Below are 23,798 nucleotides of genomic sequence, written 5' to 3'. Positions count from 1 at the left end.
AGAAGGGGATTTGGTGTTTGCCCATAATTATACGGGTTACCCCACTTGGATACAAGTAAGGGTAGTAGCCATAATGGGGCCTAAGTTATACCAGGTGGAACTTGAGGATGGCAAGGTATAGAGGAGGCACATTGACCAACTCCAAAATAGACTAGGGGAGACCTAGTTAAGGCAACCAAAAAATCTGCCATCCAACAAGACCAGAAGTGAGCCTCCGCCCCAAGGAGCTTACAAAACAGCAAGTGGAAACCTGTACAATAAAAACTGTCCCTAGCTCCAAACAATACCTAGACTGTAGACTCAAACCTAAGAAAGGACCGCAAACACTTATCTGAGGAACCAGGAGTCCAGCAACGAGATCCAGGAACCAAGAAGGAGAGGCCGGGGTGGAGTCATCCATGCCCATGGAGTGTTCCAGGAGGTTCTTTCCAAGGACTCAGGAGCAGCAGCAGGCCTGACTGCACAGGCCGCCACCACTGGAACAAGTGAACTGCGCAGGTCTGGTCATGCCCTGAAATGATCCACGTAACTCTGTGACTATGTTGCCTAATTACAAATGTGATTGGTTGTGCTCTATCTAGGAGGGGAGGGGTGTTATGTATGGACAGACGGAGCACTCATTTGCATGTCCACCATTGATTGTCTAATCTAGCGGTGGGAAAAATAAATTGCTGTCAATGGCCAGTGAGACTCTTGGAGCTCTTTAAAAAGAGAGCTCCGGCAGCATGCCAGCCCTTTTACTCCTGATCACAGCTGGAAATAAAGTGCTAAAATGGACTATGGCGCTCCGGCTCTTCTATCCGTGTCCCCTATCTAACATTCATTGTTTTTATTCTTTTAAAAAAAGTTTTTAATAAAAACTATATATAATATTTTTACTAATTAAAAAGATTATATCATCTGAAATGGAAGCTAATCTCAATTTCTGTGAAAGTGTATTTATTTCTTATTCATTTTTATTACTCTATTCCTGAAATTTCAAGTTATTCATCAAGAGATGAATAATTAAGGTACCTTATTACTAAGTATGGAACAAAACTTTCATAGCTCTGCATGGTTGGATGAAGTGACTATTTTTTAAAAAAAATAAATAAAATTGTTTTACTACTAGAGCATTTCTTTTGCATTCCAGAGTAATCTAAGTCTAGTAAAAACATGCTCATCAATTTTGCTTAGTTGCGTATTTCCTATGTTGAATATCAAAACATCCTGTTCTTTTATTTTTTGAAATATTACTTTATTACTTCCAATAATACACAATATGTACTTTTTATACACTGGACATATCCTTTCTCATCAGTTTTTTCCTGTTGACTTTTGTTTACATATTGATCATATATCCAGTCATTATGCAATTTTCATCAATTAACTATTGCTTTGGAACATTTTTGTGCACCTGCATTTATTTGGGATTTATACACTACATGTAGTCCAGTTTCCAAAGTTACTTTAATATTTCTAGTTAACTTGAAAGATAATGATAAACTGTGAATAGAGAAAGAAAGGAAGGAAGGAAGGAAGGAAGGAAGGAAGGAAGGAAGGAAGGAAGGAAGGAAGGAAGAAAGAAAGAAGAAAGCTTGTGAAAGTACTAATAGTAATAAATCAAAGAAATTGGAGAATTCCTAATGGGTAGAAAAAGCATTCAAGTAACAACCGAAACAAACTAAATTGCAATGAAATTTAATTTTAATCTTTGCCAATTAGTGTACATTTAAAGTGACAATAAAGTTATTCTAAGTCTAAGTCTAAGCTATTAACATCCAGCTTTCAAGTGTTGTGTATCTTTGCTGATGCCTTTAAAATTTAAGTGATCTTTCTACCTTTTCTGTTTTGCCTCTATATTCAGTTTCTTTCATCCAGTCATATAAACCTATGAATAGTTTTTAGTTTAATATTTATTTACTTATGAATTTATAAATTCATAAGTAACAAAATTATTCAAGCAGTATTCAGGAGCAACAGCCACAGTTAAATATGTATAGCTCTATTTTTCAGTCAATGTACATACACATTTCTGTAAACCCCAAATGTGGAGTTATTTTTGTGTAATATCCATACATCTCAGATGGCTAAACTAGGCTTTATTCAAACGGAAGTGCTGGATTCTTTGGAAATTGATAGATAGAATGGATATTCTACAATGAAACAAAAATTTGGGGATATAGAGCCTGGTTGCAGTGTCATGTGAAATTCTCCAGTGTTGCTCATGGTGCTTCTGACAAGTTGGATTGCTTTTAACTTTTAAGACAGATACAAAGTATTAATCAAATACTTAAACTATTGCCACCACTGCCATGTCCTCTGTTCTACCTGATAGGCCTCTCTTTCCTTGATTCTAGTTCTGGTCATGCCTAAAAAAACTGTTTGGGATGGGATTTTTGTTTTGTTTTGTTTGTTTTATTTTGTTTTTCTTGTTTTTGGTATTCATAGACAACTGTAGTGCATGATTAGCCTTACTCTTCCTGATCACATTGTTGCAGTTTTGTGGTATTTCCTGACATTCTGTCTTTGCTGTAAGTTCTTCTTTCCATTTTTAAAACGTCTTTTTTGTTTATCAGTTTATAACAGATATTTTTCAACCAAGCCAATCTCATCATTTTTCCTCTTGGTATTTGTATTTGTGCCTTCATTATCTCTCTTTTTAAAAAAATTCTCAGTTGCCTTGAACTGTTTTTCCTTTTAGGATTTTCATCCATGGAATTCTTCCACGTTTTCCCATAGCTCATTGAAGTCAACTCTCTTGAAGCCTGGAACAATTTAAGTATTTTTAGTGTTCCAACCTGGGTTGGATAATCATTAATCGCTATCCCTGATATTCTCATTCATGTAATCCCTCAAAGTGTGTTTGTAGGAAAGAGGTATTCAACAAAAGCATTAAACTGTTACTGGCAGCAAAGATTTCTTACTTTTTCCAGCAAATGTAAATTGAAAGGTGAATTTCCATGAAGTGGTAGCAAGGAAGTCTCCCAATAAGCTGGATAATGCATAAATTGTGCATCCTCACTTTAAATTAAGATTTTATTTGGACTCAGGATAAAAATGGAAGTGGAAATTAAATGAATGTTTGCACATCATTATGTAGCAATATATACAGTTATGTGCTCCTTCACAGTTTGCCCATCATATTCCCTTTGACCTTAGCATGTAAACACAAAGTTGTTAGAATTTTATTATAATTGGTCCAGTGTAATGTTGATAAACTGTAGGCACAATATTTAGGAAATGATTTTGAAGATAGGAGGAGGTAAAAAGCACTTAAAAATATCCAGGCACCCTGTCTGTGTTTAAAGGCACAATAATAACAAAACTTTAAATTAACATTAGAGATTTAAGACATTTCAGGAAAACATTGATTAAATCTGCCAGTGAAATGAATGTGCTTGGTGAATGATCTAATTAGTGTATACTTGGTTGCTTTTCACTGCACTGCTTATCACTAATTGCTGTTTTGCTGGTCTTCTCCTGACAAGCAGGTAAAAATAAGAATGAAGGATTTGTTACAAAAACAGTGACATTCAATTTTAACTCAGTTGAACCTACTGTCAAGTTAATTGAGAAATTGAGCCCAGGAGTTCCATTGCCATTTAGATTATGGAAAACACAGTTACTCAGTGGCTGACTATGTACACAGATACTTATACTATGAACTTTTATTACTTCTTTAAGAATGTCTAATCCCTCTTTCTTTATAGATCCACACACATACACAACTGTAGAATCCATAGTTATTACTTCATCTTCAGAATTAATTTTAAATACAGTCAAGCCAAGTTAAAGTAGCCCTTTTATTTCTTTCAGAACAAGGTTTCTGATGGTTAGTAATGCTGATGGATAATATGGATTTAGAAAACTGAATCTCATCGGTGTTAGCCAGGAACTGCTTCCTAGAGGGATCACTTTAAAGCAGTGGTTCTCAACTTTCCTAATGTCGCGACCCTTTAATACAGTTCCTCATGTTGTGGTGACCCCCAACCATAAAATTATTCCTAAAACCATCGAAAATATGTGTTTTCCGATGGTCTTAGGCGACCCCTGTGAAAGGGTCGTTCGACCCCCAAAGGGGTCACGACCCACAGGTTGAGAACCACTGCTTTAAAGCAAGGTGCATCCTTAGGAATAGAGGAGAATTTTTGCTGGACATAGCCCATATGGCATTCATGGGGAATCAGTAAATAAAGATTACTTCCCTGGACATCACCAACAGGATGGCTTCCAAAGAAAATTGTGCAAGAATGATTGTACTCTTTGAATCACAAGAATTTCTATAAAGAATTTAACATTAGAAAGAAAAATGTGATCAGTGTGTGTGTTTCATTCAGCATGACAATAAATTGTGCTTACTGATATGTATTTGACCTTAAAGTAGACTCATTTAAACTATGAGACTTGAGATAGTATGATATACTTAAATAATAAATAGCATTTGCTGCTATTTACTAATGGAATTTTGTATAAGTGGAAGTTAATAGAAATATATCTGATGCTTTCAGGGAATGAATATTTATGAATACAGTGTCCCTAGAGTTTACATTATACCATTTGAATCACTAATTGTATTTATGGAGTTTAAGTTGCGCCGTAATTCTTCTATATTATACTATGAATTTATTATTTTTTAACTCTATTTGTAAACTGCCTTGAAATCCTAGATAATGCTGTAAATGATTAAATTGAAAATAATCTGTGTTAGTTAAACTGCACATTTACATTAAACTAAATTAAATATTTAAGAGATAGTGCAAGCTCCTCAAAACTCTGTACAACCTCCTGCTCTATCACTCCTTGAAATACAGTTGTTTTTCATGTGAATTTAAAAGAAATAAACTATCTGACAGCTTTCTAGCAGATGGTTCATCTCATAAGAACTCCAGCTCTGATATTCTTTTCTGGAATTGTATCTGCACAGTTGCCCAAATAATAAAATGTTCTTTGAAGCCGCATAGTTTCTAGAAACATAGATTGGTAGTGTTAAATATTGATGTGCAGTAAAGCACAAAGCTTTAGAATGTATTGTTTTTTTTTTCTAGTAATAAAGGATGCACAACTGAAAAAAGTGGTACTGTGATATCACTTTAAAAAGAGAGATGAAAAAAGGTAATATAATTAAGCATTCCTAAATTGAATCACCATGAGGGAACATATTAGCTAGCTAGTTTGCCACTGATATTTTTAACACTTAAGGGCTAATTTATTGGAAAGATAATATCTACATTTCTGTGGAGCTCTATAATTCATGTTGAACAAAATTCTTGCAAGACGCTTTTCATTTGATGTAGACAATCCAAATTTATTTCTCCATAATTAAAAAATTAACAAGTTGTCATCCTTTAATGACACTATAGCGCTGGCACCTGATACAGAAATCTCAGTTATGATAAGGACAGCTATGTTAATCATGCCATAATATCTTTTGGCTAATTTTACATTTTAATTTGATGGAGATCAAATGGCAGATAGCAGATCCTACCAATTTCAGGATTTCATCCAGTAACAGAGCCAGTTAAGTGTACCATAAATTTACCCATTCAATTCATCTTTCTCTCTTCTTTTTAATACAGGAATTGCATAAGGATACTATTTCTTTTATAATAGGATATTTCAGCTCCTCTGATATATTTTTTTAATAACCTCCTGCATCTTTTGTTATCACCAATGCCAAAGTAATCTGAGTAATATATGTAAGGCAAAATTCCACTGAGGCTTCAATCTTTTGTAAATTTATATGGACATGAACCAATGGAACTTGTTTTAAAGTAAATATGTTTAGCTGTTGACAATATGACTTTGGTTTTTAAAAAAAAAACATTATTGCAATGATTATTTTAGAATTAGCAAATGTGGCCAAATGTACAAATTCTTCAAAATTTTCAACAGATTTTGGACAGTTCCCCCAAATTCTCTGTTTAGGCTATAAGAAAGTAACCAATAACTTCCAAAGAATAATGTTTATGTTTATTGTAATGATAATACTACTCTTTAAAAACAACTTTATTATTTTATTTTATTAAAATATTTTAATAAAAATAAATAATTTAGTTAATAAAGAATATTTAATAAAGAAAAAATAAAGAATTTATTTTTCTGGGATTTAATGATGTTGAGAGCCATAAAAGTTAGATTTTGTAGTAATGTGAAATACAGAACATTCTGTACCCCCTTTGTCCAATCCAACACCACAATGCCCCATCCATAATTTCATCAAAATTGTCTTCTCTGTTAAAATAATTTCTAAAACATTTTTTCTTCCATCAAATTCAATGGGAACACATAAGCCAGAAAATGTAGGAGACTTTTAGTATCCATCAGCAGAAGTCTTCATGAGAGAAAGCATTGTTAACTTTTTAGGGGAAATATCATGGTAACAGAAGAATTTGCCCTCTTGCATTGACTAGAGAAAAATGAATTTAAAAAACCCATCTCCTTTGGAAGCGGCCTTGCAATAGGAAAAGAAAAGCTGGCCTATCTATTGACCAAAGAAGAAAAGCTCCAAATTGCTGTTTAAACAAGATTTCCAAGAATCAAAGATCAACTTTACATTTTGCTTACTATTTTATTTCTGATATTGATTGCCCCCATTCTTTCTTTGTTCTTCATTCCTCATCTGTTTGCGTGGCTTATTCTTTTAAATAACTGGATAGAGAAGCCTGACTCTCATGCTTAATTTATTTAAGCACCTTTGAGAGATAATTGTGGATAACTGTGTAGATAACAATTTCATTTTTTTGTGGCATGCTACAAAAAGACTGACAAAAAGTAAAAATAAATAAATAATTTTTCAATGATTAAAAAAATAAAACTGTTAATCAAAACATGAAATCAAAATGTTAGTTGAATTTCCCTGTGTTATTTGTTTCTCCAGACCAATCACAATAATTATTCCAATGATCTCATTAAGAGGATAATTCATAACTGTTCCTTTCAAGCAGAGTCCAAAATGAACAAAAAACAAAATGTGCAGGTTTGAAGAATAAGAAGTTTTGGGAACAGTTCAGCCAGTGTTATTCATCATAAATATCTTTTAATCATTTTCCTTTTTTTCCTAATCATGTTCCCCCAATGGTTCTGTTATATTACATGCTTTACAATTCCTGTTGTGAAATTTCTGTGGGATAGGTCATCGTTTTCATTTTGCAGCTGTAGAATTGGAGGTCAGAACCTTATCCGAGTCACCTGTGGTTTATATTATTGGATTAGCTTCAGGTTCTCAAATTGCCATTCTCACCTTTTCTTCCTCTATTGTAATAGAAGAAGAAATTAAAAATTGCTTTCAAAATCAACACATCTGCCAAAGAAGTTCCCTATCAATAACCTCAATGCTTAAAGACCAGTGGCACTTACTCCTATCATCATGAAGTGCTTTGAGAAATTGGTCGGCCAGCACATCATTTCTGGTCTTCTGTATATGTTTAATAAACACCAGTTTGCATACAGAAGAAATAGATCTACAAAGGATACTATAGCCATCATTCTTCACACTGCTCTGACTCATTTAGAACAGTGGAGGTGGTCTATGTGAAGATGCTTTTTGTAGATGTTTTTAGGTCTGCATTTAACACAATCCTTCCACATAGACTAGTCAGTGATAGCTAACCTTTTTGCCATCTCATGCTAGGAGGGGGTGGGGCAGGGAAGTTTGCATGCGAGTGTGCCCACACCCATAATTCTATGCACCACGCCCTGCACATGTGCGTGCAACCCCCTCCTCCCCCCACTGCTCCTGGCATGTGATGGCCCAGTAGGCCCGTTTTTCTTTCTCACCTGGCTCCAGATCCTCTCTATGCCTCTGGGGAGAGCGAAAACAGCCTTCCCCACCCCCTTGGAGGCCCTCTGGAGGCCTGAAATGGCCCATTTCCCAACTCCCGGTTAGACAGGAAGTGACTTTTTTGCTGTCCACAGCCTCCAGAGCCTCTCAAGGAGTCTCTGGAGGCTGAGGATAGCAAAAAAGTCACTTCCTGCCCAACCAGGAGTTGGGAAATGGGCCATTTCAGGCCTCCAGAGGGCCTCCAAGCGGGTGGGGAAGGCTGTTTTCGCCTTCCCCAGAGGCATAGAGAGGATCTGGAGCCAGGTGAGAAAGAAAAACAGGCCTTCCCCACTTCCCCAGGCCCTCCAGAAGCAGGAAACAGCCTGTTTCCCTACTTCTGGTGGGCCCAGAAGGCCTGAAAATCAGCTGGCCAGCACACTCATGCATTCCAGAGCTGAACTGGCATTCCCACTGATATGCCTATGCATACCACTGTGGCACACGTGCCATAGATTCACCATCATGGGACTAGTGTCTAAATTTATGGATCTTGGACTTTCTTATTCAATCTATCTTTGGATTATGGATTTCCTGTCAGGCTGCTCTCATAGGGTCAGATTAGGTAATCATATCTCTTCAGCCCTTATTCTTAACACTGATACACCACAGGGTTGCATGTTGAGTCCCTTACTCTATACTTTTTATGTACATGACTGCATTCGCACTCAAGTTAGTAATACTATTAAATTTGCAGATGATACAACAGTGGTGGACTAATCTCCGGGGGTGGGATGAGTCTACCTATCGAGATGAGGTGGAATGGTTGCTTTCGTGGTGTGGAGACAATAACTTGGTCCGTAACACAAATAAGACCAAGGAGCTTATAATGAACTATAGAAGGAATAGATCAGACATCCAGCCCTTGCTTATCAATGGAGACCGAGTGGAGCAAGTGACCAGTTTTAAGTTTATCATAAAACTGGATTGGGGCACTCACATTGCAGCACTGGTCAAAAGGGCCCAGCAGAGATTATACTACCTGAGATTTCTCAGGAAACAACAACTGAATGAAAAACTGCTGGTGACCTTCTACCGCTGCACCATATAGAATATTTAAATTTACTGCACCTGTGTATGGTTTGCCAATTGCCCAGTGGCAGATAGAAGAGCACAACAGACATCATTGCCCAGAGGATCATTGCACTCTCCCTCTTTGGAAGAGCTTTGTAGCTCTCGCTATCTTAAGAAAGTTCAAAACATTCTTAAAGATCCATCTCATCCTGGGCACTCTTTTTTTGAACTATTACCATCTGATAGATGGTACAGGATAATAAAAACAAGGACAAATAGGCTGAAAAACTGCTTCTATCCCAGGGCAGTAACTATATTGAATTCTACTATATAGTGCAATATTAATGCAATATTGGGCTTTCAATTCAATTGTATAGGTGTGAAGAATGTGTGTTTGTGTTTTATTTTTATAGTTATAATGAACATTGAAGATGGCATTTAATTTCATTGTACGAGGTGCAATGACAATAAAGTAAACTAAACTAAAGCTAAACATTTTGTTAATATTTCAATCCAAATCCCAATTGCACCTGTTTAACACTTTTCATTTATTGAATTATTGAGATGTATTTTGTGTTTCTTGGGGGGGGGATTGCACCAAGGGAGTCTCGTTCAATTTCTTTGTACATATGTTGTGCATTGACAATAAAGGTTTGATTTGATTTGATTTGATTTGTAAACATTTTAAAAAGCATTGGCAGCAAGCTAGACTATTATAGGATTGTGCCATTGAATTGTCATAGGTTGAGCAGAATTTTCTTTAACCTACATAACTTCTGAAGTTAGAAATTGAACCATGATATCACATAAACTATAGCATGGGTAATAATATAAAAAGTTGATTGAACTATAGTAAGCTGTTAGTGATTAAATAGATTTTGTTTTTGACAACTTGTTCTTAACATAGTCTTTAAAGTCTTCTAATGATGCACTCATTGCCACTGTACTTGGCCTTTTATAAAGTTAGCTTGAACATCTGGTTCTAGTACTATCTGGTACTAGACGTTCATGTAAGTAGAGAATATCATCTTAGATCTCTTGAATATTGTTATCTATATTGAAAAGTATTTCAGTATATTTGATCTCCTTTGAATAAGTTATTCTCCATTGAAATCCTTTAGTATATTAATTCAAGATTTGAACCTCTTTCTGAATTCAAAAATAGTTTGGAAGACTTTCTGTGTTTTTCCTTTGATGTTCCATTCCATGTTTTTACACATGTTGTTTTAATACTGCTTTTTGTCCATTCTAACAGCTCTCTGAAACTCTTTATGAAGTTTCTTTCTGACAATTCTTGTCTCTCTTGGTTCTGGTTTCTTTTCCCTTGGCAACTTATTCAATTGTATAGACATCCATCTCAAACAAGTGATTCTGACTGGTGAACAATCAGAAAAACAATTAAGATATTATATAAAAAGAAATTAAATACAAATAAAAGCCAAGAGATATTATAATCCATCTGTTTCAGTATAAGCAGAAAATGGGACCCTTCACACACTCAAGACACCAAACCAAGGCACTTGGCAGGTCTTCAAGGCCTTCCTAAAAGCCAGCAGCATTGTAGCCATCCTGATCTTAGAAGTGACAATGTGTCAAGATTGAAAAACTTAAGCTTCTTGTGACTATTATTGCTTTTCAACTTTCCAAAAGAACTGGGGGAGGGAAGGGTGAGATGGATGTAAAGCAGTGGTGAAATCCCCCTGGTTCTATCCGGCTCGCCAAACCAGTAGCACTGGCGGCGGGAGGCTCCGCCCAACGACCGGGACATCATTACGTCCCATTTTTTTACCATCTGCACATGCACAGAAAGTTCTGTGCATGCACAGAAGAGGTGCAGGTGCACACGTTCCTGCACACTCCCTGAACCGATAGCAAAGGTAAGTGGATTTCACCGCTGACGTAGAGGCTCCAGACTTCAGCCATGAGAGCCAAGGACACTTCTGCAGGTGGCAGCCAAGACATGGACTGTTATCAAAACAAAATAATGCTTCCTAACTGGACAATGTGACCTGTTCCATAGTAGCAGGGGTGAAACCTATTTCTTAACAATGTAGGCTTGGGTGGAAAAATTTAGAGTTGGTTTTGCTTTCTTCAGTGCCAAAATGATGTACTCAATAAAGTTTTGCTTTTGGGATTTTAAGGTTCCTGAAAGTGCCTACTTTTGCTGGGTGCATTAGTCGGACAGATGACACAATGTTTCAAAGGGCAATTGCTACTTCCTGGTCCCCACCAGTTGATATTCCTTGGTTGATGGTGCCTGGAGCATGCCCATCGTATCAGATCAGATTTTATGAGTAAGAACTACTAGAAGAAGATAGTCCCATAGGTAACCTATCACAAAGGCTTTAAAAATGATTACCAGTGTCTTGAATTGCACCCAGAAACACTCTGGCAATCAGTGCAACCCCCAAAGTGGTTGTGTTATTTGTGCTGAATAACTGACACCATTTACAACCCATCAGTTGTGTTCTGCATCAGCTGAAGCTTTTGCAATGCTGTTCAAGAGCAGTCCCATGAAAACTATATGGCTGTACCCCAATTACTACAATTTACCTTGACATCTAATTTGCTCTCTTGTTTGGCAAGTTTGGGGTTTTTTTTCACATTCATCCTTAACAACTTATTTAGATTTATTCCATAATTCCTCTGGTGCTTTGATCAGTGAGTTTCAGGGCTGCTGAGGAGCTAATGTTCTTGAAAAAATGTGGAGATAAATTCATGAGTATATTGTGGAAACTGACTGGCTTTCTTCCTCTTCTTTAGCTTAACTTGAAACTTGAACATGAGCAGTTTGTGATGTGTTCAAAAGTCAGCACCTGTGTATTTCTTTGGTGTGATAATTGAACTCCAGTGTCCAATTCGAGTCTCCAATCACAAGCAGTACATCTTGCTTGCATGATCTGTCAAGTTCAAATTGAACTAGATCATAACACTCAACAACTTCCTCTACTTTTGCTTCAATAGTTAGACCATAGACTTGAATGATTGCCATATTGAAGGGTTATCCATGAGGTCTAATCAATAAAATACATTCGTTGATTGTAGCATTGATTGTAACTACTGCTGTTGTTATATTCTTCCTAACTATAAAAGCAACTCTGTTCCTGTTTTGTTTTTCATATCCCAAGTAATAAACGATGTGATCTTCTCATTGAAACTGAGCAATCCAAGTCCATTTCAATTTGTTAATGCTTAAGATGTCAGTTTGTAGTCATTTCATCTTCCCCTGTGTTGAATTTTCCCATATCTGTGTTTTTTATATTTCATGTTCTGTTATTCTGTCTTTATTGTTTCTGATTTTATTTTCCTGATCCACAACATCAGAAACTTCGATGTCCTGAAGGCTTTAATCTAGCCACGTCATGAATGTCATTGGTATTCTGAAAGATCCTCACCTTTTCAGTAGCATGTTGAGTGCCATCCAACCTGAAAGACCCATTATCCAGCACCACTCAATCATTTTATGTTTTCTGCCCATGTGGTTTCTTGTTAAAAATACAGGAATGGTTTACAATTGCTTTCCCACACACAGAAAGAATTGATACCTTTGCCATTCCTATTTGGCTGCTGCCCAATATACGTGTCTGTTTGTTTTGGCCAGGCAGCTGGGATGACTTTCACTCCTTGGGTGACCCTGCTTGGGGATATATACTCTTTGCATTCACTTGTGATGTTCTTTGTTCCTACCTCCCAAGAGCACCTCCCCTATCATCATAAAGCAGCACAGCTGGATTGGGGGCATAAAAAGCACCGAAAGGTTAATGAAAATCAAGATTTTGAACTCTTGTTCTTTTCTCAGCAGGCATTGTTCACAGGGTAATAATGTGGACATAGTTTCACTTCAAAAACCTTTAGACCTAAACTGTAGCTATAACTCCAAATCTTTTCCCCCATAAATAAGATTATTTTTTTTCAGATTCATTAAAAAATTAAACTATAAACAAATAAACCATATTTGAGAAAAGCAAAATGATTTTATTGCTCAGTGTACAGATCTTTTATGTCTATATCTTCTGGGAAAAGACTATGGAACTTAAGGTATCTTGGATATTTTGGTTTTTACTGATAATTTCTTTTATATATCTATATTTTTAGCACGTACATTTATTGTTTATTCCTAGGCATATATTCTTAGGAATGAATATCTACATACAGTGCATTCAGAGCAGTGGTGAAATGCAATTGGTTCTATCTGGCTTGGGTGAACCGGTAGCACTAGCAGCGGGAGGCTCCGCCCACCCGCCCGGACGTCATCACGTCCATTTTTGACCCTCTACACATTATTATTATTATTATTATTATTATTATTATTATTATTATTATTATTAATTTAATTTGTATACCGCCCTTCTCCCAGAAGGGAAGGCTCTGCGCATGCATGGAGGAGGCATGTGCACTCACATTTGCGAACTGATAGCAAAGGTAAGTGTATTTCACCCCTGTTTCAGAGGATATTCAGACGTCCTTCGTTTTTTGTAAATTTTGCTATGCTGCAGCCTGATTGTAAGTTGTTAAAATTCATTTTTTCCCCTCAATTATCTATCTCATAATGACAAAGTGAAAACAGAATTTTAGAAATGTCTGTAAATTTATTAAAAAAGAAAAAACTAAACTATCACATTGGCATAAGTATTCAGACCCTTCACTCAGTACTTCGTTGAAGCACCTTTGGTAGCAATTACAGCCTCAAGTCTTTTTGGTATGATATGACAAGCTTTGCACATCTGGATTGGGGAATTTTCTGCAATTCTTCCTTGCAAATCCTCTCAAGCTCAGTCAGGTTGGATAACAATCATCAGTGGACACCATTTTCAGGTCCCTCAGAGATGTTCAATAGGGTTCAAGTCAAGGCTCTGGCTAGGTCACTCTAGAACATTCACAGCCATATCTCTGTTGTCTTGATTGTGTGCTTAGGATCATTGTCATGTTGGAAAGTGAACATTCAGCCCAGTCTGAACACTGTGGAACAGGTTTTCATTGAGGATATCCCTGTACTTTGCTTCATTCAGTGTTCCATCAACTCTGACCAGTTCCCTGGTCCCTGCTGCTGAAAAACACCCCCACAGCATTATTCTGTCACCACCATGCTTTACTCTTGGGATGATATTGGGCAGGTAATAAACAGTGGGTGTTTTCCTCCAGACATAGCATTTAGAATTGAGACCAAACAGTTCAATCTTGGTTTCATTGGACCAGGGAATCTTGTTCCACACAGTCTGAGAGTCTTTCAGGCGCTTTTGCTTTTAAAAGAAAAAAAAAGCCTCTGATGATCAGGCAACTCAACTGAGATCGTCAGAGGCTTTTAAAAGCATTTTTTTCTACAACCTCTTTGGCCGAAGAGGTTGTAGAAAAAATGCTTTTAAAAGCCTCTGACAATCCCAGCTGTGCGTATGATCATCACAGGTAAGGAGACCAGACGTCCCGCTTTTGGAGGGACAGTCCCAATTTTTAGCAATTTGTCCCGCGTCCCGTGGCGTTTTAAAAAAGTCCCGATTTTTCATTCTGCCTCCTGAGTCCCGGATGCCTCCTGAGTCCCAGCTGATAGCTAGAAGGAAAAAAAACTGTTTAAACTCTTGCCGCAGGGTTTCAAAGGGCCGCCCTACAGTTGATCAGTGTTAAAAGAAAACAAATGAGTAGATCAATGCCTGCAAAAATAGAAAAAACAGCCCCTTACAGCTTCCGCATAGGTTAATTAGCACAAGTTGATTAGCTCGGCTTCCCGACACTCAGCTGATTTGCTCTCAGCTGTTTTGCGCAGGGTTCTGTTCTGTTGCTAGCTGCAAAGAGTTCCTGGAGCAGATTGTTTTCCCCCTAGCTATACTCAAAAGTGAAAGCGAAAGTAAAGCAGGGTCTTTGCTGCAATGTGACAAAATGAGGCAGAGAGAGATTTCTTTTTCCTCACCAAAAAAGGTAGGTGCAAAACTGCAAACAATGGGAAATTTAGGGCAAAAGAGGAGAGTTCAAGATTTTAAAACACAAAAGAAAAAAAGCTCTATTTAACTAGCAAATTGTAATAATTGAGATACTATTAATTGTATATTGTATTGAAAGCAGAAATGGTTAAGTTGTGGTTTGGAGGAATATATGGGGGAAATTATTTGGTTTATTATTATTGGTAAATATAATTAATTGATTTGTAACAAAATTGGATTGCATGGAAATAATTGGAATATTCATGTTCATATTGATTAATATACAAAAAAGTTATATAACTAATTGATTTATATTAAAATGTTGAATTTGTATTAAACAACTGTATTACATAATTACATAATTAACCAATGTGAGGATGGATATAAAAATAGATGACAATGGGAAGGGGTATAATATAGAAGAGAAGAGAAAAATTGAATTTGATTAAGATTAGAGATGAGAATGAAGGGTAATATTGTTTTTTTTAAAAAATAGATGAGGAATAAATATGGCAAAAAGGAAATATAGAAATTGTAAATTTAATTGAAATGACTAAACATTGTTTAAATTTGTGAACCAGCCAAATATTCTGTTCAAAGAAAATACATTGTATGTTTGTATGTGTGTTTCTAATTATTGCTATTTATTCATATTTGTTCTCTTTTATTCTTTAAAGTTTAACAATTCATTCTTTATCTTAATATCTTTATATTTGTTTGGGGTTGGCTTTCTTCCCTTTCATCTTTTTTATTGTACAGCAATCTTTCTCCTCAAACCTAGCACCTCTCTCTTTTCTTTCCTTCTTACTTTCTCTTCCCCCCACCCTCTTCTTCTCCTCCCTACTTCCTCTTCCTTTCCCCTTCTCCTCCTCTCTTCCTCCCTCTCTTACCCTCACTCCTACTCTAATTTCCCTTCCCTTCCTTCATCCCTCTCTATTGCTGTATCCTTTTATGCATATGGACTACTCAGAGGGCTGAAAAAGTTATTTTTGACTGGTCCTCACACTTTTGACCAGTCCTCGAACTTACGACTGTCCTCACATTTTACGTTTTTTGTCCTATCTTATCACCATGGCGAAGAGAAGCAGTTGTGAAATGAGTGACATGGTTGTTAAGAATGCTGCACGGGCATAAATGTGAGGATGGTCATAAGTATGAGGACCAGTCAAAAGTGCGAGGATCTGTCAGAAATGACTTTTTTCAGCCCTCTGGTTAGTCCTTTTGTGCATATGGACTACTCAGAGGGCTGAAAAAGTTATTTTTGACTGGTCCTCGCACTTTTGACCAGTCCTCAAACTTATGACTGTCCTCACATTTTACGTTTTTTGCCCTATCTTATCACCATGGTGAAGAGAAGCAGTTGTGAAATGAGTGACATGGTTGTTAAGAATGCTGCACGGGCATAAATGTGAGGATGGTCATAAGTGTGAGGACTAGTCAAAAGTGCGAGGACCTGTCAGAAATGACTTTTTTCTATACACATAGCCATGGCCACCCAGTCACATGGCCAGTTAGCCCCGCCCACCCAGTCACATGACCTCCAAGCCATGCCCACAAAATGGTGGGTGTCCCGCTTTATCAATGTTAAAATCTGGTCACCTTACCTTTGCTATCTTCTTTGAAAAAGGCAGCATAAAATTTTTTGTTGGAGATGTGAATGTTTGGATGCTACGTATTATCATGTTTGGTGGACCTGTAGGAAAGTTAAGGCTTTTTGGATAAAAATTTGGTGGGTCATGCAGAATGTTTTGAAGAAAAAAATTCAATTCTCTCCACAATTGTTTTTACTGGGTATAGTTAAGGGTTTTACATCGGGTGAAATAAAACTGATATTGTATATGATAACAGCAGCAAGATTGTTGATAGGTAAATATTGGAAAAATGAAGCTTTGCCCACTATTGAGGAATGGACTTTGAAGATGGCCAGTTTTGCAGAGATGGCGAAGATTTCAGCATACTTAAAAGATTGTTCACAAGAGACTTATGAATGGGAATGGAAAAGGTGGATAGAATATGTTCAGAACAAATATCAAACTAGAAAGTATCAAATAGCTTTTATTTGAAAATAATGTATTAGAAATATTTTAATGTAATGAGGGTAAAAAGAAAAACTATAAAGGGGAGGGAGGGGTTCAAGTTTTTACATAAGTTTTATATTAAGGGTTTTTTTTTTTTATCTTTCTTTACCAGATATGAGTATAATATAGGGAAGTCTGGGGGGAGGGGAGGGTTAGGGAGGGTTAGGGAGGTTGGGAAGTTTGGGGTGGGTGGTGGTGGGGGAAAAGGGGTGAAAATGTAATTGTAAAACTTTTGCAATAAAAGAATGCTGCACGGGCATAAATGTGAGGATGGTCATAAGTGTGAGGACCAGTCAAAAGTGCGAGGACCTGTCAGAAATGACTTTTTTCAGCCCTCTGAATAGTCCCATAGCCATGGCCACCCGGTCACATGATCAGCTAGCCACGCCTACCCAGTCACATGACCTCCAAGCCACACCCACAAAATAAGCCACACCCACAATGGTGTCCCGCTTTACCAATGTTAAAATCTGGTCACCTTAATCAGAGGCTTTTTTTTTTACTTTTAAAAGCATTTTTTTAACCGAAGAGGTTGTAGAAAAAATGCTTTTAAAAGTTAAAAAAAAACCCTCTGATGATCGCGCAGCTCAGCTGGGCATGGGGGGGGTGCAGGGATTTTTGGTACCGGTTTTCCAAACGACCCGCCACCATCGCTATCGAATTGGGCGATCCGGTCCAAACCGGGAGCATTTCACCCCTGGATAGAGGGCTGCAGTGATGGTTATATTTCTGGAACTCTGTCTCATCTCCACACAGGACCTCTGGAGCTCAGTCAGAGTGACCATTGGGTTCTTGGTCACCTTTCTTACTAAGGCCTTTCTTCCTCAATTACTCAGTTTGACCAGGGACTCAGCTCTTGAAAGAGCCCTGGTTGTGCCAAATGTCTTCCATTTGAAAATTATGGAGGCCATTGTGCTTTTAGGAATCTTCAGAGCAGCAGAAATCTTATTGTAGCCTTCCCCAGATCTGTGTCTTGCAATAATTCAGTCTCTGAGCTCTGCAGACAGTTCTTTTGACCTCATGGCTTTTGCTATGGTTCAATATGCATTGTCAGCTGTGAGGCCTTCTATAGAAAGATGTGTGCCTTTCCGAATCAATTTAATTTACCACAGGTGGACTCCAATCAAGGTGTAGAAGCATGTCAGCAGCAATCAAGAGAAATGAGACACACCTAAGCTAAATTTCATATGTTGTTGCAAAGTGCCTGAATACTTATGCCAATGTGATATTTCACTTTTTTCTTTTTATAAATTTACAGACATTTATAAAATTCCATTTTCACTTTGTCATTAGGGGGTACTGAGCATACATTAATGAGAAAAAAAATGGATTTTAACAACTCTAGAATCAGGCTGCAGCATAACAACATTGACAAAAGTGAAAAGGGTCAATACTTTCTGAATGCTCTGTAAATGTATTTAGTTACACACTTGATATGCATGTTTAGAATTTAAGTCTTACAGAATTTTCTATTTTGAAGCAGTTCCCATTGAGTTAAATATGAGAAGTAAACATTTACAAGTTATTTACAGGAACCTTACATAAAATTTATAATCTTCAGTATATCATTGGAAATTTCTTAAAACAGGATTTATATATTTGTGATATATGGAATTAATTGGAGTACTTAGATTCTTTTTTCCCCTTCTTCTTTTAATGCATGCATGAGATATTAATAAGTTTAAAGTGCATTAAATGCTGCAGCATATTTGTGATTGCTTTCTGTTTGGGTGCATATTGATCTGGTAAATGGAAATGTCTACCTAAAGCTATTAGCACTCTAGAACTAAATACTGTTATAGGTTTTGAGGTGGATGCAAGCTCTATAGATTGCATAGGCATTACAAAAGATGAAGCGATGGCCTTTCTCCAACAGATACATTACATACATTCCAAAAATATTCATATACCTGATATGAAGGGAAGATTCCAAAATTAGGTTCAGTGCAATAATTCTATATTGCATCATTCTATTAGAAACCTTTAAAAATGTTTCAACGAAAGTACAATTTTCTGTAGCTTAAAAAAAGAATGAATTGCTTTGTTACAATGTTTTGTAGAGTCATCATTGTTATCCCACAATCAGATTAATTAAGTAAGCTATTCTTACTTAATTAATCTTAATAATAAGATAATATTATTATATTATATTATATTATATTATTATATTATTATAATAATAAGATAATAAATTATTCTGGAAGTGACCATTGACTTTTATAGATCCCATTGCCAGTGAAAGAAAGCCATTTGCTGAAGATCCAGAAATTCACTGCTAGAGCAGACAATAAAATTTCACTGATTCATTCACTCGTCTGGCTTAATATAAAACAGGTCATGTCTGTCTTACTTATTTAAGATTTGAGGAGGGGACTGTTGAAACTCATCCAAAATCTTGAAGTAGCCATTGGTATTTGAACATTATTAAATTTGAAAATGTTACATTGTTGATAGGGAAGATTTGGTAAACTAGTTTATTCTTTATTCATATTAATGAATGCTACTTTTTTCCCCTTTTCAAAAGGTTACGGTTTTGTAGATTTTGATAGTCCAGCAGCTGCACAGAAAGCCGTAGCATCTCTTAAAGCAAATGGTGTGCAAGCTCAGATGGCTAAGGTAAGATTAATGTGTGAACATTGCTTGATTGTACTGCTTTACTTTAATATAATGTGATATTAGTTTATTGCAAAAATTCAGATTATTTTTGTGATTCTTTTCAGAATCAAAATGTACAATGATTTTGCTTTATTCATTTATAGATTTTTTTTCTTTTGTCCTCTACTGATTTGTTTCCTTCTTGGTCATCATCAGTCTTTATGCATTTATAAATGTTGGATACTTCCTCCTTTTTTTAACATCTAAATTTTATTGTGCAAAGAACAAAAATGCAGTACCATAAAGCATTAGTGCCAAAGCTTCTTGAGCCAGTCCAGATTTTCCTTCCTTCATTAATGTGTTAAATATGAAAGATAAATATTGGGCAATAAGAAAAGAACTGCATCCCAAAGGTACTTTCTGGTCCAGTGGCCTCTTGAAAAAGCACATTTGGGAAAACCATGACCTGGAGGACTGAGAATTTCCATAGACAAAAGAACTGTATGACATCAGATCTTAAGGAAGACTTTTTACTTCATGGATAGCTGGTGTAAATAGTTGCTGGAAATATGCAATGCTTTTAGCTGTAACAAGGTGGCCCAGCTGAAAACATATTTAGGATAAGTACTGAAAAGTCAACAACTATTGACAGTGTTTGATAACATGCTTTACAGATTTGCATGCCTGGAGCTCATCCCTTGTAACATAGAAAACGTTTGTTTGCATATAAGAATGAATATTTTAATTGCCTGATATTTATGCTTGTCTAGAAGCTTGCTGTTATGAAACACTTGTAGAATCCATTGCTTTTTTTTAAATGATCCAGTTCAAATGACATTTCATTGTGTGATATTGAGACAACAATCAAAAAAGGAAAATTAGATATTATGCATCATCTCATGTAATGTTTTTAATAGGGTGCATTTGTTTGGTAACAAATATTTTTTGTTACTAATCAAATGCACACTAATCAAGTACTAAGGATTCTTTTATTCTGTCTGTGCCCTTTTCACATAAAAGACTAAGATGTAAGGGATTTCACTAACGGTTATGGATGTCTTAATTCATATTACCATGTATGTGATATGGTGCCAATCAAGATAGGCATCTCAAGGCAAAAGCATGAAATATTGATTCAGTTTAGCCGTTCCATAGTTTTTTCACCTGAGAAACTCTTGTTACATATTTTAAATATTAATTAGAGATCACTGTGCATCTATTTTTCAATAATAGGAGTAGAAAATGGAGATGAAAAAGGATTGAGGTTGTATAGGAATACACATGGGCGTTACTAAGTTAATGAGTACTGGCTGTTCATCAGTTCATGCCGTGCCCCCCCACCATTTCCCCCAATTCACACTGCCCCCCCCCCCGCAGCCCTTTGGCCAAATGCGGCAGGCTACAAGCCCGGTAAATTGCTTCGGCCCGGGTGAAGGGGGTAGTTTGAGGCCAGGGCAGGGTTCTCTAGGCAAGTGTGGACAGCAATTTCCTGGGGGAAATACATTCAATGGCCCCAGGGGTGAGATGTAAGTAAAACAGAGACTTACCTAACTAGGGAGTGGTGAAGGCTTAGGTTGGGAGCGAGGAAGCCGTAGATCAGCTGGGCCATGGGTGCCATGTGGTCAAGGCAAGGAAGCCAAAGAGCAGCTGCAGCTATGCCACAGTGTGATTCTAAGGCACTAGCCAAGATGTTTGAGGCCAATAAGTAGTGGCTGGGCAGGGTGGGGTGGGGTGGGGCAGGGAAGGGCCAGTCAGCTATTTAGCAACTGGTTTGGCCGAAGTGGTGCGAACTGATTGAATCCCACCACTGGTTCTAACTGTCAGGAAATTTCTCCTAGTTCTAAGTTGCTTCTCTCCTTGATTAGTTTCCACCCATTGCTTCTTGTTCTACCCTAAGGTGCTTTGGAGAATAGCTTGACTCCCTCTTTTTTGTGGCAACCCCTGAGATATTAGGACACTGCTATCATGTCACCCCTAGTCCTTCTTTTCATAAGACTAGACATATCCAGTTCCAGCAACTGTTCTTTATATGTTTTATCCTCGAGTCCCCTAATCATCTTTATTGCTCTTCTCTGCATTCTTTCTAGAGTCTCAACATTAGTCTGACATGATCTGTTTTTGACAAACCCATGTTGGCTTTTGGTTATTACTTTGTTTGCTTCTAGGTGTTCACTGATTTGTTGTTTGATTATCTTTTCCAGAATTTTCCCTTCTCTGGTATTGAGGTCAGGCTGATGTGGTTATTCCCACCACTTATTATATTTCCACCACTTATTATAACTTCCTTAATAATTTTATTCTCTGGCACCAAGAGTAATGAGTTCCTGCATAATTTAGTCCTCTATTTTTGATAATCTTTATCAATCTTTTGATAACTTTTATAGTACAATTTTATAATATTTTTCAACTATAACTCAGACCAACAAAATCTTGTTCAGATTTTACATCCCACATTATAGTAGACTGAGATTTAATGAAAGATCATGCATATAGTTAATTTTTAGTAGTTTTAGATACACATGTACCTAAATATCACTGCATGCTAAATAAAAGGCCAATTTTGAAATAAGCACAAACCAGGGGCAGTAAAAAGTACCATGATAGGTACTTAGAGCACAATTGCACTAAACTTTGAGATATCCAATATTCCAATAAATTTATAAATAAATTCACTTGTTTGTGAGTTTTTTTAATTTTTGTCAGTGAAAAATACATTTTTAATAAATGTAACAGTTAATTATTGAGAGTCCTTTTCAAATTTAAAGAAAAAATTAATATAATTGATAACAGTGAAGAATTGCTAGACTTTTATAGGTGCTAGGCTTTTATATCTATAAATCTCATTTGATTGTTTGATATACACTTGTTCATCTCTGACTATAATGATGATCATAGCATTATTTTCAGTGAAGGTATAACATGTGTTTCACTAAGATTTCACAGTTGGTATATATTTAATGATTTATTTATATAGATAACTTTATGTCTTTAAAAGATTAACGATGTTCTGCAATACAACAAAAGCAAAAGCAAACATAATATTGCAGCCAACATAGAATAAGACCTTTCTGGATTTTCTTTTGCATAATAATGAAATTATGTATTTGTGTCTGTGGTGATAAATGCACTTTTTCTTCATGAACGAATCATATATAATTGTGTGTGTGGGAAGAGAGTACATATGCCTCTAGGTGCCCTGGAAAAGACGGAATAAAGTGCATACAATCTACTTTAACCAGAAGAGAAGTGGGGTTAGAAAGATTTTTGAAGTCACTGTACAACTTCCTCTCCAGAACAGATATGCTTGGATTTTTTTTTTCTTTTCAGTCATAGGTGGATCTAACTTTTTAAATTCACACTTTCTTTTGCGACTTCTGGCCGTAAGAAAATTTGGTTTTAGAGAGTTAGCCTGGGGAGAGACAGGCAGATAGGAATCCTTTATATAATTTCTTTCCAATATTATGTTGGGCTGGAAATAATAAAACTTGGGATTTACAACCTTTTGTTTCAGATCCCAGTTGTACATTCTGGTTTCAGTTTCATTAATACTCTTCACTTTAGTGTTGTCTCTGTCTACTTTATAACCCTATAATTTCATTCATTAAAGATACCAATGGAGTAGATAGATGGACAGGAAAAATAAACATGAATCATTATCTTCATAAGCTTAGTGAACACAGTGAAACTTACCTATCTGTAAGAACAGAGCTGTGAATCATTAATTGTATGCTAAAATAATGAAAGGTCTGTGTAGTTGAGCTTCTCTTCCTAATTCCTAACAGATGAGTCTGAAAGGTATAAATTCAATTACAGGTCACTCTTGTTTGACCTTTGTATCTGATACTGTGCCATATGATGCCTCTGAACATAGAGACTTCATCTGATTGTTCAGAACAGATCTTTGTCCAGAAGAGTGTAATTATTATCTTTTCAGGTTCTTTCCATGTCTCATATACACTGAAATAGCTCATGGCTCAGGTTTCTTTACAGATGATCATATATCAATCTACAATGAGCTAACAGTCTCTTTTATAACATTTTAATTAAAAAATATGCTTGGCTAACTTTAAAATCCTGAGTTATTTTGGCCCATTTCTAAATTAAGCATTAGCAAGGAAAGGAATGGAAAGGGAATCCTTAACAATTCAAATTGAACAGACAGCTCATAGGGACTTCTTTTCTGGTATTTCTGGTGAGTATTTAAAAATGTAGCTATTCTGTGTGAAAAATGGTTATCTTACCTTGATGTTGAAGGTTCAGAAGATCAAGACAAATAAGGTCAAAACCTTAATTATGCTTGAGATTCTGCTGTAAGAAAAAAGATGACAGTTCTGTATATTTGGGTATTTGTTAAGTTTTATGCTTAACATAAATATTTCTCTTCTTTTTAACTTTCTCATT

At 36.3% G+C, this 23,798-nt stretch overlaps 1 protein-coding gene across 3 annotated transcripts in view; it reads left to right on the top strand.

Moving 5' to 3' along the window:
- Positions 1 to 23,798, top strand: part of RBMS3 (RNA binding motif single stranded interacting protein 3) — a 937,042-nt gene that overhangs the window by 385,641 nt on the left and 527,603 nt on the right. For all 3 annotated transcript variants that reach the window (XR_004588862.3, XM_060685802.2, XM_034404015.2), the window contains exon 4: positions 19,327 to 19,418. Coding sequence is in view for 2 of the 3 variants with exons in the window: in XM_060685802.2 (XP_060541785.1) it covers positions 19,327 to 19,418 (92 nt within the window). In the remaining variant the exon portion in view is untranslated. The remainder of the gene's footprint in view (positions 1 to 19,326; positions 19,419 to 23,798) is intronic.

The sequence above is a fragment of the Pantherophis guttatus genome, chromosome 4 (assembly GCF_059756535.1).
Source record: "Pantherophis guttatus breed Tessera chromosome 4, ASM5975653v1, whole genome shotgun sequence".
Lineage (NCBI taxonomy): Eukaryota > Metazoa > Chordata > Lepidosauria > Squamata > Colubridae > Pantherophis > Pantherophis guttatus.
The sequence above is the reverse complement of the archived record's forward strand: the minus strand, read 5'-3'. Positions and strand labels throughout refer to the sequence as shown.